Here is a 13,794-nt window from a genome sequence, read left to right on the forward strand (position 1 = left end):
GTCTTTCAGTTCCCTTCACAAATGTCTGGTTTCGGAATGTTACTCACGGCAAAAAGTTTTTCTGTGTATTGTTTTGCACCTACAGCTGGAATTTCTTAAGAATGGCTGACATTCAGAGCTGAAAATAGATGAAAATTTCAACAGAGGTGGCCGATTTGTCTCCTATGTATTTTCTGGTGTGAAACCACCTTTCTTAAGTGTACGATTTTCCATTCATGTTTTTTTTCTTTTCACTTTAAAACAAACAACAAGACTGAGTATTTTCAGCCTCAAAGAACTTTACTGTTACGTTCTAGCCTGAATTTAACCAAAATTACTTAATGGGTGCCAAGCTGCAGGCATTAACTGAAGTCTGGTTTTATAAGCTGTCACATTTTGTTTCGCTTTTTACTTCTAATTTTTAGAAATAAACTTTGTCCTAAAGCACCAGTGTGCCTTCAGTAGCTTGGGATTTTATCTTTGTTATTGAGTGGCAGAAAGATACCTAGGGGAGAAAAATCCTGAGGATTTTAGACTCTGCTTATAGTTAAATGGAAATGGCATGTAGTGCCTCTTCTCTGTGCTCAGTTACACAGAGGAACTGCTTGCATCAGATGTCCATAATATAGCAAAGGGGGCACCGTGAGTACAGTAGCTATAGATTTTGCAGCTATGGTTGCACTGCAGGCTTCCACTTGATATATCAATTTCCAAGATGTAACCAGGAAAGGACAGAATAAGCATTTGCAAGGGACTTCTGTAAGAGCTCCTAAAGGCAAATGATCCATTAATTCTGAGTGACAGACATGAGAGACCCTGAGTTTATTAAGCTGAGGCCAGGAGGTGTTACTGCACTACATTTCATCATTTTCTATAATGCCTATTGTGTGCCATATATCTATGCTGCTCAAATCTAGTTTTTTTTCAGCTGTTTCCTCTGCAGTTTGTTCTGGGCTGCATTCTGGTCCTCCCCAGTTGGATTGATTTCTGTCTCTTTTTTTCTAGAACAAAAGGCAGTGGACACAAACTGAAATGTAGGAGGTTTCATCTGAATGCCAGGAAGCACTTCTGTGCTGCGCAGGGGCAGTGGTACAGGCTGCCCGTAGAGGCTGTGGGTTCTCCTCCTTGGAGACCTTCAGAAGTGACGGGGACATGGCCCTGGTCACCCTGCTGTGGGTGTTTCTGCTGGAGCAGGGGTTGGGACAGATGGACCCAGAGGGCCCTGCCAACCTCAGCCATTCTGAGATTGTGCTACAGCAGCAAATGTTCCCTGTCTTTTTGGCAGTTGGTCCTGAGAATTTTACAGATTTTTTTTTTTTCTTTTCCTGCACGTCATATGCTGGCTTTTGCTGTCTGTTAGTGTGTGTTTGTTTTGGTTACCTTTGGTAATATATGACTGCACCTTGCCTACTTGGTGTGCATTACAATTTTCTGTGGTCAACCTTCTTTAACATCCCTTCTGGGGTCAATCTTTGCATCCCATGGCATATTTTTTGTCTCAGTTTTGGCTTGATTCTTTGCATGAGTTTTTCTACAGCCTTTGGATCAATACAAGACGTTATTACTTGGAAGATTTATTAGATGGTATTATTCTTTTCTTTCATTTTGAGGCTGCAGACGTGGAGGGATGGATTATTATTATTATGCCCAGAATTGGCATGGTTGTGGCTGCCTGACTTTTCAGAGTAAGTGCATTTTTGGGTTATCTCTCTCGTACACAGCATGCAGAGGCTCGCACTATGAGCCAGCTAAAGGCAGTGTGACCGTGCTCAGCGTGGCACTGAGCCCAAGCTAACATATCCTGCCCCTCAGCAGGACTTGTAGGCTCGGTGCTGATGCCCTACCAAGCCAGCAGTTGCGCATTTTCTGCCCACCCTAGAAGGTGGGCAAAGCAGGGTTGCACATGCTTGCAATTTGCTGTGTACTTCCTTCAGAGCACACTGCTCAGGAGCTCATTGTTTTCCTCGAGGTTCTCCTTTCTGATGGGGAAAGCAGTTAGTTCAGATTCTGGTATTAACAGCATATTCCAGGATTAAGAAAAAAATCTATATATGTGGCATTAAAAATGTTTTTTATTGTTCCCTTTACATCTGATAATTGGATGATGATTATTATAATTCTCACCTGATCACGATTTGAAGAAGTTTACAAGTTTCATTTTTGAGGAGATTATTAAAATTTGACACAATTTATCAAGTTGCATTTAGATTTTAAATATCAATCTTTCATTTTCTGCCTGGTGATGAAATGTAGCAAAGGCAGAACTACCTCCACTGCGACACAGTAGGAAATTCTTCACCTCCTCAGGCTTCTGTTCCTTAGAGATAAACGAGTTCAAACACAGAATATACGGAGTGATAGGGAGTGGATGGAAGATCTGACAATATTTATCTCTCAGAAAGGTTGCTGCCTCATCTCTCCCACTGCAGTGAAACTGCAGCTGTAGTTCTGCATGGAACTGCTTCCAAAATGGTAGATTTAAGGTTTCTTTCACAAATTGAATGGAAGATAATTGCTGCTGGAAGTCAGTAGAAAACAGCTTGATCTGCCACTGCCTCGTTCTTTATGCAGCTTTCTCTACGTCTGCAGACTTTGGAGAACATTAATGCTATATTTTAATAGGAAGGGATATGACCTCTGTGTTGCCCATTAGCAAAACAAGGTGCAAATCACTGCAGAAACATACTTACTGGCGCTTAAATAATTTCTTGGGTAGAAGTACCCAAGCTGTTTCAGTGGAAAAAACTTGATGGAGTAGAACATAAGTGACTTGTTTGGATGTAAGTCTGCTGAAGCAGTCTCAGACTGCCCTCTTGTCAGTGGTAATTTGACTTGATTCCAGCTACTGTTTGCATGCTGTTGCAGTATATCCAAACTGTGGGCTCAATCTTTTTCTCATTCTGAAATTGCTGATCTCTCACTGCCTTCAATTTCCTGTCCCTGCACATCTCAGAGTCTGGAACTCTTCTGCCTTTGCTTTTACTGCGCATAAAGAGACCACATTACAGAGACATTATCTGCAGTTACTATTTATGCATTTTAATTTACTCCCATCCAATGTTTTAAATGTTCTGACATCGAGTCCAAGATACTTGTTAGATGTAGCTCCCTGGTGAACTGTGAAGGTCCTCAGGGAAGTACAGTAAAGAGATTTACAGATGGCTGGAGACATGATCAGGCGTACCCTGTGGGACTCCGCTGAAGGCTTGCACAGTTTTTGAATGATGTCCATAGAAAGGCACACGTTTAATGCTAGTGATGGCACTTGAACCTTTCACTCTGTATGACTGCAAATGCTTTTTGTAGTGCTGTTGTGCTAGCTGTTTCAGATTTAATACAACTTCGACTGATAAACCTTTTTCTCACAAGAAGTTTCAACTATTACAGCAAGCGTTTCAGAGCTGTGAGTTGTGAAAATTGCTTTTCTAACTGTATTAAAAGGAAAATTTCTAAAATGCGTGTGTGCATTCTAACAACTGTTGGGAACAATTGCCTTTTTTTTTTTTTTTTTTTTTTTTGTTTTTGTTTTACTTACAGCTTTTCTCGCTTTTAACACAGATTCCTTTAACTGACTAAGGACAGTAAAACTAAAGGAATAAGGGGATGAAGTCTTTCACTCTGAAATCCCTCCTTCCAGCAGCACTCGTCGGTGGCCTTTTTTGTGCTTGTACCTCCTTGACTGATGTAAGAAATACTTGACCTTAGTTTCCAGTTCACATGAAAATATTAAGGACAGCTTAGCCTGCCCTGTGGGCAATTCCCACTTCCTGCTTTCCAGGTGCTAGATTTGCAGTGGACAATTGCTCTAACCAGATACCAATGTTTTACTGCCATGAGAAGGAGCAGTTCTCAGGCAGGCTGAGTACCAGATGTTAAGGTCTTAGAGGGGACTAAATGTTCCCCTGATGTTAGCAGGAGGTGAACAGGATTTAGAACTATGGACAGTGTTAGGAGATGCGAACACTGAAACCTAGCTTTGTAAGACAAGATGATGTTACAGATCCTTCTGAAGAGAAACTAGTCAACTAAAAGAAGGTCTCATTGAGACAGCTGGGAATCGTTCTTTATATTTGATTTACCTGTAAACATTTTCTAGTCATGTTCATAAAGCCTGATTTCTTTTCTCTGTCTTGCCATTAAGTTTGTAAGAAGCAAGGTAAGTGAAGGTAAAACCAGAAACTTAGGTGCTGTATGGAAGAAGCACATCCAGACAAAGATATCCTTGTCAGTAGGTGCATCCAGGTCCTGTACAGTTGGATAGACTTTAGGACTAGAGGGAATGGCTTCAAGCTGCACCAGGGAAGGTTCAGGCTGGACGTTAGGAAATACTACTTCTCTGAAAGGGTGGTCAGGCACTGGAATGGGCTGCCCAGGGAAGTGGTGGAGTCACCGACCCTGGAGATGTTCAAGGAACGTTTGGACGTTCTGTTGAGGGACATGGTTTAGCGAGAACCACTGGTGATGGGCAAATGGTTGGACTGGATGATCCTGTGGGTCTTTTCCAACCCTAGCGATTCTATGATTCTGTGATTCTATAGCATTTCCTGCCTGTCTGCAAACACCAGTGCACAGCAGATGGTGACCTTTGGGAAGTACTTATGTGCGCTGGGCACAGAAGGAGCAGATGGCTCTGGGCAAGCCTCAAACAAAACACACCTAAACAAATGCATAAATAGCTGGGGTATGGTAGAAACACTTGACTGTGAATGTTCCTTTCAGGGAGAACTCAGGGTATGAGAACCATTCTCCATTCCAGCCTGTGCCACATCTTGACTCCTTCCTTGCTCCACTTCAGGCGTGGTGGTGCCATTCTGAGGGCTATACAGTAGTTTTGGAGCAGATTATCAGTGTAGCTACCTGATACATACAAGGATGTGAAGAATCGTCTGTAGAGGAAATCAACTCTGACATTGCCTAGGCTTTTTGGGATTTAATATTTGCTTGGAGTGACTGAATAATCTTTTGATGTGTAGATGAGTTGAAGAGTTTTTGAGATCTGCATTATTGACAGTTCCAGTGGTGGTGAGAGCATGAGGATCCGTCATGCTGAATTGCTACTCTGCCTTTTTTGTTTGTGTAGTGATTTCAGAGTAGATATGCACTTCTGTTACTGTAAATGATTCTGGACTAAGGGTAGGTGCCAAAAAGCACAAGAGAATAATCACAGAACCATGCTGAGTTGGAAGGGAACAACAAAAATAATCCATTTCTGGCTCCACACAGGACCACCTAAAATCCAAACCTTATTTCTGAGAGTGTTGTCCAAATGCTTCTTTGAACTCAATAAGGCTAGGTGCTGTGACTGCTTCTCTGGACAGCCTGTTTCAATTTCCAACCACTCTCTGGTGAAGAACCTTCTCCTAATACTCAACATGAGCCTCCCTTGGGGCTCCATGAAGAAGAGGCATCATTTCTTCACTTAGGACAAGAAGTAATGACCTTAAGATGTGACAGGGGAAGTTCATGTTGATAGGTTGGATATTAGGAAAAATTTATTTGCAGAAAGATTATTAAGGCACTGAAACAGGCTGTCCAGGGAAGTGGTGCAGTCACTGCCCCTGAAATTTTGAAGAAATGTGTAGATGTGACACTTAGGGACATTGTTTAGTGGTCACGGTGGGGATGGGTCAACGGTCTAAGAAGGTCTTAGTGGTCTTTTCCTTAATGACTATGATTACTCTGTGATTATGATTCTATGATTCATGAGGCCTGGGGAATGGAAAAAGCTTATCAGGATGTTTTTTGTTGTGTCCAAGTTAATGATGAGGGCAGAGGCTGTGATGCAGACAGGGAACTGATGCTATTGCCCTGATGTTGTGACAGAGAGCGAAAGCATGCTGGGGGCATTGACAATGCATGTCTGCCAGAGGTAGATCACTTCCATCAGTTCTTCATCTCATGTTGGGTTCACCTCTATGGGTTTCATGTCCTCTGATGGACAGATGTAGCTGGGCCACTTGCCACTCTGGATAACTGGTGTGCCTTGACCACACACCCTTCTCTGTCTGATGGACTCACCTGGGCCTTACACCACGCTCTGTTGGATTCATGTCCATGATCTGCATTTTGCTGGTTGCATGAGCTCTGTCTACTGTTTTTGTGTCTTCTCCCTGCTATCCCCCCAAAAAGGGCCCTCAGCCTCCCCAACCTTCTGCATTCTTCCTCTTCCTTGTTTCAAGACTGGGACAATCTCTGAGGCTTCATTTATATTTACATTTACATTTATATTACATTTATTTATATTTACATTTACATTTCCCAGGGAAAAATAATCTTGGTTTTTTTAATAGGTGACTTTGCTGCCAAATACTGAGTACATCTGCAAAATAGGGAGCAGCACTTTCACCAACATGAGGTTTTATGTGCAAAGTAAGAAGGCAAACCCTGTGTCCTTGGCTGCTTCGTGCTGACTTCATAAATGGACTTATATACAGTCCCATCTTTGGGCCTTTCAAAGATATCTTGCTGATGTCATGGGTTTAAGTCAGATTTGTTAAAGATCTGCTGGATCACTTAGTCCTTTCACTGTGGGTCTGTGAAGAGTTATTTCTCATGAAGTATTTTCACTTTAAACCTTTTCATTCATGGTGATTTATTACTGTTTTATTTCTAATGTTTATGCCACACATAGTTTCTCAAAGGATCAGTTTTTCAGGGCACTCACTGCTGAAGGTACTCTGCATTTGTGAGACAGCACTGCGTTTTGGAGCCATGAGGGAGGCATTATAAAACCACTGGCTGGGAGTTTGGTCATGAGTTGCTAAAATGCAGCTTTGTAGGAAATGGCTGGATTTATGATACTGTCATTAGAGATTACAGACGTGTCCATTTCATAACTGAATTTCAACAGTTCCAATTACTGACATCACTAATTATAGCAATATTTACAGCTCATATACAGGATATTCCTTTCTACTAAAAAATGGCTTAGAGTAATTAAGCTGCATTTTAGTCCGTGATTTTAGGGTAACAAAAATCTGTTTTTTAGGTGCACCTAGTTTTTCTTTATTAAAAACAATATTTTAAAAATTATTTAAAATTTGAAGTCAGCAGTTGTTTTTTCCACTCTTCATCTATATCTACTTTTGATACTGATTAGGAATTTTTGGCTCCCAGTTCTAAGTGACTGATGACATTTTTATTATTTGATATTTTCTGGAAACTTGAAGAGATTTTGTTCTTTTGAATTTGCAATAACCACTGTTCTTAGTAATTATATTTCACTGAACGGTGGTCTTAATGAACCATTATGTTTCTCTGAGATTTTTGTAACCCAATACCACATTTTGAAGTTAGATGGTAAGATCCCAGTCATGTGTATATTAACTTTGCCAACATCTTAAATCATTTGCATTTTTAATGATTTCAGCGTAGCTGTTCTGAAGGATATATTTAACCTTACTCCTATGTAGCAATTTATTAAGAGAGGAATCCTTTTAATCCAAAGAACTAAATTAAGTTGAAGTTAAATCTATCTAATTCCCTCCCAGTTTTCTTTTGGTGTTCCTTTACAAGATGAATAAAGGTCCTTTGAAATTAAAGGCCAGTACATTTAGAACAAATAACAGGAAATGCCCTATTGTACAATAGGTAGTCTCCCTTACAGGCAAGGCTCAGCCCATTTCCCACTGTAGCATGGTGTTTTCAGTTGCTTGTAATTCTGCTGAACTTTAAGCAGTAAGACTGAACATTGCCATGTCAGCAGTCTGTCTCAGGTCCAAACTGGAATTTTTATGCAAAATGTTCAACTTTTTCCAAGGCTGACACTGGGACAGACCTTTATTCCCTTATTCAAAATTCCAGACGCTTTTTTTTCCTTGAACTCCTCTGTTGTCTTAGTGTTTAGGGCTGACCAGTCAAAGATTACTGAGACAGAATAAAGTCTTTTGTGTATGACGCGTGTATGAATTTCAGCTGGCTGTACTACTGGCACGTCCAACCCATGGGCCACATGCAGCCTGGCCTGCCCTGCAGCCATCCCTGCCCTGAGCCGTCATGGCGGCCGCTCTGCCCTGCTGAGTGGCCCAGCTCTGGAAGCACACTCATGGCCAGCAGCCACACGTTGTGTGTGATTGGCACTTCAGGGCTGGAGCTGGGACATGGGGAGGGTGCAGGGCGTGATGAGTCATGTTATGGCAAATGATTTTATGCATATTGGTGCACTGGCTAGACACAGTTCTGTGAACAGTGAAACATATGCAGTCGTGCTTTCCGTTTTGATAAAGGAGTTTGAGAACAGGTTTCAATATTGCTGAAAAAATCAATTTTTTGGTATATTTGCAGTCCATTTTCAGTTGACATGTAACTATGTTACCTGTGAATTTTCAAATATAGTGTATATCTGTGCAGTCAGATATTCAACTCAAAAATTCAATCAAGTTTTATGTCTTTATTGCTTTTTAAAAAAGTGTTTTAATAAAAGTATATAATAAAAAAAATCGTTACGTATGTACATCATCTATGCCATATATTTTATATGTGGCCCACAATTCCTCTTCATGCAGCCTAAGCAAGCCAAAAGGCTGGACTCATGCTGTGGAGGTAGAACACAGGAAAAATGTTCCTTTGTTGCTGTGATCGTTTACTGCAGTGCTGTGTGGATTTGTATGTGATAGGCCTTTGTATAAACTTGACTCTCAAGAATGCCATACTAGAATTTTTCCTGATGAAAATTATATACATTAAAACTGCATTCAGAGAAAATGCAAAGGTTGCAAAAATGCACTTCTAGAATTAGGATGGACAGGACAAATTGAATTATATAGCCTTGTGAAACTTTACTTTTGTGACCTAGGGGTATTTTTTCCCTGTGTATCACCATCATAACCTTAAATGCTAGCTGGTCAAATAAGATGAAGCCAACTCTGAACAAAGGGTTTGGTGCATAAACAACAGGTATTCTGGGTATCCGCTGCATAGAGAACACTGCTTTTCATGGAACTGCTCTGCCAAGTGTTGCAAAATTTGTCTGTAGCAAATAAAGCAGGGGGCACAGGAAGCAAAGGAAATGCTTATGGATAAAGTAGTTGAATTCAGCCATGGAGAGAAAGGTATTTCAGCTCTTTGCTACAGTTTTTTTCCTTGTGACTCAACAGTGGTTCAAGATTTTTCATATCTTATCTTGTTTCTTTATGTTGAAATTGAGATATCTGGGAGTGATTTGCAGAAATGCGGGATATTCATACATGCAACTTAAGTGTCTAACTTGAACTTATTCAAGTTTTAGGATTCTGAAACTGGATACCCCGAGACTATTGTTGCTGTAGGTGAAGTGCAGATAACGTCATTCCTACTTTCCAAGATGCAATAAGGTTAATGACTGATGAAAGATGTAGAAAAACTCCTGAAGAAAGTAATATCCCTACCTTGACAGTAGGATTTGATTGATCTGGTACAAAAAATGATGTGACCATGTTTAGAACGATCTCTGCTGTGGACAGAATAAAGAAGGGGACCTGTCAAAGGATAACGTATGATTACCCGATTAAAGACAATATCCTAACGTATTTGTACAAGAGGGACAAATTGAGCTTGTACAGGCAACTATTTCCTAACCTATGAATGTTTGCCTTTGCAGTCTCCTAAATGCTCTTTTCATGCAGCAGTCTTTTTTTATATGTGATTTATGTTTCAACTGGGGAAGAGGATGGTGAACTCGTTATGAAGAGTCTGAAATGTGAAACTGTATGGTAGAAGACTACAAATTTAGTGATAGCTATTTTTTTGTATATGAAAGTAAGTGCTTGCTTGGTGCTATGTTGGTATCCAGTGTTCTATAGTTACTGCTTTGAGAATGAGAGATCTCTTTAGTTGAAGTATGTGTGGAGGTGAGCCTTCTTGGAACCTTAGGGGGCAATTGCTTCAGTAGTAGGAAATTTTGCCCAGTTGCTGTCTGTCTCTGCTCTTGGATGAGGGAAGGCTTTCCCTTTAAGGGCTAAATACCTTTCACAAGTGCTTTATTTACAGTGAGAGAAAAATACCACTTGCTAGGGACACACTCTGAAAAATAAAAACAACCCTGTTCTTCTGTATTTTCTATTCTGTAGGTAAAATACAAAAGAGACTTTGAAGAAAGCAAAGGAAGAGGGTTCAGTATTGTGACCGATACGCCCGAGTTACAAAGACTGAAAAGGACTCAGGAACAAATCAGTAATGTATGTGACTGCCACCTCAAGTGGTTGGAGGTGGAGAAATAGTGTGTCTAAGAAAAGGAGTGTTTGTTGATGTTTCTGATGCAGTCTGTGAGAGTGAAGAATCTGATTTTGGTGAGTGATTTGTGTATGCTAGATTTTGAAGTGTGTGCAACTTTATACCATGGACTTGTACAGCACATTGGTAATGTGTGTTCACCTCTCCAGTTTACATCAAGTGTGCTCATAGTACTTTCTATACCAAAATGCTTTTACACATTTTTTTTTTTTTAAATATTCTGCTGGGAAATAAGAATACTTTTGCACCTTTGATTTAGATATAAGCTATATAAATTACATAAACTATCAAGTGATTTTTTTTTTTTTTTTTTTTAGCAGGGGCTTTTGAATCTTAACCTGCAAGATGAAGCTTGCAAAAATCAAATAAAACTTTTAATACTGACTTTTAAAAGAAAATATGTGCATGATAAAGTTCACAAGTTGGTAAGGGAATGGTAAATAGAAAACCCTGACTGTGTGTTTCACTGGCTTAGAAAGTGAATGCAGAATGCTTTCAAGAGTGGGATATTTAAAAATAGGACTTCTTCTGAGTTACATTTTCACTGAAAAAGTTATTTATGTTGTATTAATTTGTCACACACTTAGCTTACTGCATGATGGAGGATCGGGTGACACATAGTGCAATTTATGATACATGTAAAGCAGGTAACAGCCAGTGTGTGCTAGAAACATATGGAATACATACCACTGCTTTTCCTTAGCTTCTCTCCAGGTTGTTCTGCTTCTACTAGAACTGTTCCCTGTGGGTTTAAAAAAAAATTTTTTTTTTAAATCATTTTTAGTGATAAAATACTAGCATGGCATCAGACTGCAATTACGATCAGAAGAAAATGAAAATGAGGGTTTTTTTTTTTACCTGAAAGAAAAATATTTCTTCAAGTTGGGAAATTATTAGAAAAAAGTCACTAAATAACAGTGATTTGTCACACCAATGGAGATGTTTCATTCTTGTTGAAATCTTCACTACTTAAGATTTTGATGTCCAGAGATAGTCTTTGAGGTGAAAAATTGAGGTTTCATTTCCTGGAGCCGTGGCCACTTGGGAGGGCAGTTAATTTAAGAGCTGTGCACATGATCCTGTGGGTAGATAACCTCATATCTTATGTTAATGTTGGGGCCAACTGAAATTTCTGATCTGTGAGACAGAAGGATGCATCCTTCAGAGTGCCAAAAAGCATGGCCATTAAGACTTCAGTTTGGGATCTGGGAAACTTCAGTGAGTCCCTGGTTTTAATCAGCTGCATTTTTATTCAGACCAGGAACTTAACTTATAGGTCCTCTCATGACCTACATAGCTTCTTAGAGCGAGGCTGATTCTTTTGTGTGGGGTAGTTCTGGAACACATCAAGGAGATGAAACAAGCAGTGCTCAAATACTTAATCCCTTGTGTGGAACTGCTCTGTTAGGAAAGGCTGAGTGGGGTACCCTACAACAGGCCTACGGTATTCATTTTTGGATATTGGCGAACCAAGAAATTTAATTTAGATCTTTTAAGCCTAGTACCTTCAACATCAGAATGTAGGATAGTATGATACAGCTCACCTGCATACTCCTTCTCTTATTCAAAGCAAGCCAGGTTTTCCATTGTTGAAATCTGGAAAATTAAAGTCAAATTCAAGATGTTTTGTGATATGGTAAACGGTTTTCTCCCCAGCTCTATTTTGGATTGGGATAAGGGGTTTACTCTTGTAGCAGAAGACCTTACTGCATAATGTATGATGCTGTCTGATGCTAGAACCAAACATATTTATCTGCCTTTTTACACCCAGAAATATCTTTCTGAAGGTGAAAACTGTTTTATATTTTTTTTCTGTTTCAATGTACAGCTCCTCTCTCTTCACTCCTAACTACCCCAGCCTTAACAAAGCAGATTTGTTCTTTCCAGTCTTAACACAGAGTTGTTTTATTTTCTTGATGTGTTTAGGTGACACAGATTTTAAGTCATGGACTCTATTAGAAATAATTAATCTAGATAAAATGGAATTTTAATATGTGCATTATAAAGGAAATTGCATTTCATTTACATTTCTTTAAATTAATCTCATTTGATTTTTAGCCTTACATCCTAGAAAGATAATTCTGCGTTGGCCACAACTTGAATCTAATTAGCAAACTCCTCTATTATAGAAATGCATTCCACACAGAGTAGTCTTTATATTTAGCAGATAAACAGTATACATCATGGACTAAGGATCTAAATAAGGGTACAAGACATTGAAAGGTAAGCACTTTAATAATTTTTAAATAATTTTACTTTTTATATGTAGCAAAATGGAAGAATGCTAATATGTATATATATTTAATTTTCAGTTTTGTTTTGATTTCATCTTGAAGTATTAGAAAGTTCTCAAAGAGCCTATTTGAAACAAAATTGTAACTGCTTCCTTGAAGGGGTAAGTGCATAGCTATTTTTGATGAAGATAAATAAAAATGATAGTTATTATCTAGTGGAAATCTTTGTAAAATATTGTCTTTTGCCTTGATAATATGTTTTGAAAGGTAGATTAAAACTAATGAGGTGCACTGATCTTTGAAAGAATATCTTATGCTATCAATATAAGCCCTATGAGAGAAAAGAGAGCAGGGAGAGTGGGAGGAGAGCGGATTGATGGAGGAAGGTTGGAGTTCAGTTGCTATTTTGCCACCAGCAATACTACTTTTGAGGACTTAGCCCAAACTAATGGAATTTGTTTCGTAGCATGTTGGATATATCAGAAACAGAATGGGATTTCTTGGAAAACAAAGAAATGTACTCTCATGTTTCTTATTCTTTTTAGCATTAGAAGCCTAATTCTGTGGATGTATAGCATGCTTGTTAGAATCACAAAGCCTCTCTGGGACTTTCAGGATCAGCTATTGCAAACTACAGCTGTTGCAGCTTCTTAGTACTGAGCTAGCTTGAAAGGCATAAGCCAGGCATACAAGATGTAGAGAATGCTACATAACCTAAGCAGCTTTTTTTAACTGATGAATTTGTGGGACTTCCAGCAGCCTTTCTGTGGCTGAGCTGGCATTTTAAAATTGGAAAACATTATATTAACGTACGTGAAAATGCTTATAACTTACTGTTTTTTTTTTTTCCAATTATTTCAAATACAAGGTTTTCATCGCTTCTGCTGCAAATGAAGTTTCTTGAATACAAACAAAATGTTGGCATGTTAATACAAACAAAATTTATGCTGGTCATGCAGAGAAATGTGTTAATTTATTAAAGACCTTGTGGTATTATTTGTCCATTTAGAACTTTGAGAGAGGATTTTCATTATGAATGCAAGTATTCTCTAAATTAAAAAAAACCCAACAAGATGTATTTTGATAGGTGATTTTGCCAATAGGCTAACTGTAAACTGATCTTCTAGGTTAAGGTGGCAAAAGAACAGAATAATTAAAGATGGCAAAAATCTATTTATTGATCTCTCATAACACATGGCTAAATGAAGAAGTAGGTGCTGAATCTAATAATCTTTCCTTTGGGGAAATTAAACACTTAAAACAGTTTGCTGCAATGAGCTGCAACTTATTATACTTCTGTGTCTAGCTGTATGGTTTGAAGCATGCTTTATCCTTTGTGATAAAATCTTAAATCTGTTCCTGGTAAATCTCT

At 38.9% G+C, this 13,794-nt stretch overlaps 1 protein-coding gene across 5 annotated transcripts in view; it reads left to right on the top strand.

The window, feature by feature from the left end:
• Positions 1-13,794, top strand: part of NEBL (nebulette) — a 247,738-nt gene that overhangs the window by 105,162 nt on the left and 128,782 nt on the right. For 2 of the 5 annotated variants that reach the window (XM_046917574.1, XM_040674966.2), the window contains exons 2-4: positions 10,026-10,133; positions 12,247-12,411; positions 12,501-12,583. Coding sequence is in view for 2 of the 5 variants with exons in the window: in XM_040675028.2 (XP_040530962.1) it covers positions 10,026-10,133 (108 nt within the window). In the remaining 3 variants the exon portion in view is untranslated. The remainder of the gene's footprint in view (positions 1-10,025; positions 10,134-12,246; positions 12,412-12,500; positions 12,584-13,794) is intronic. The other 3 variants (XM_040675028.2, NM_204488.3, XM_015281275.4) reach the window with 2 other exon arrangements.

This window comes from Gallus gallus, chromosome 2 (genome assembly GCF_016699485.2).
Source record: "Gallus gallus isolate bGalGal1 chromosome 2, bGalGal1.mat.broiler.GRCg7b, whole genome shotgun sequence".
Classification (NCBI taxonomy): Eukaryota; Metazoa; Chordata; class Aves; order Galliformes; family Phasianidae; genus Gallus; species Gallus gallus.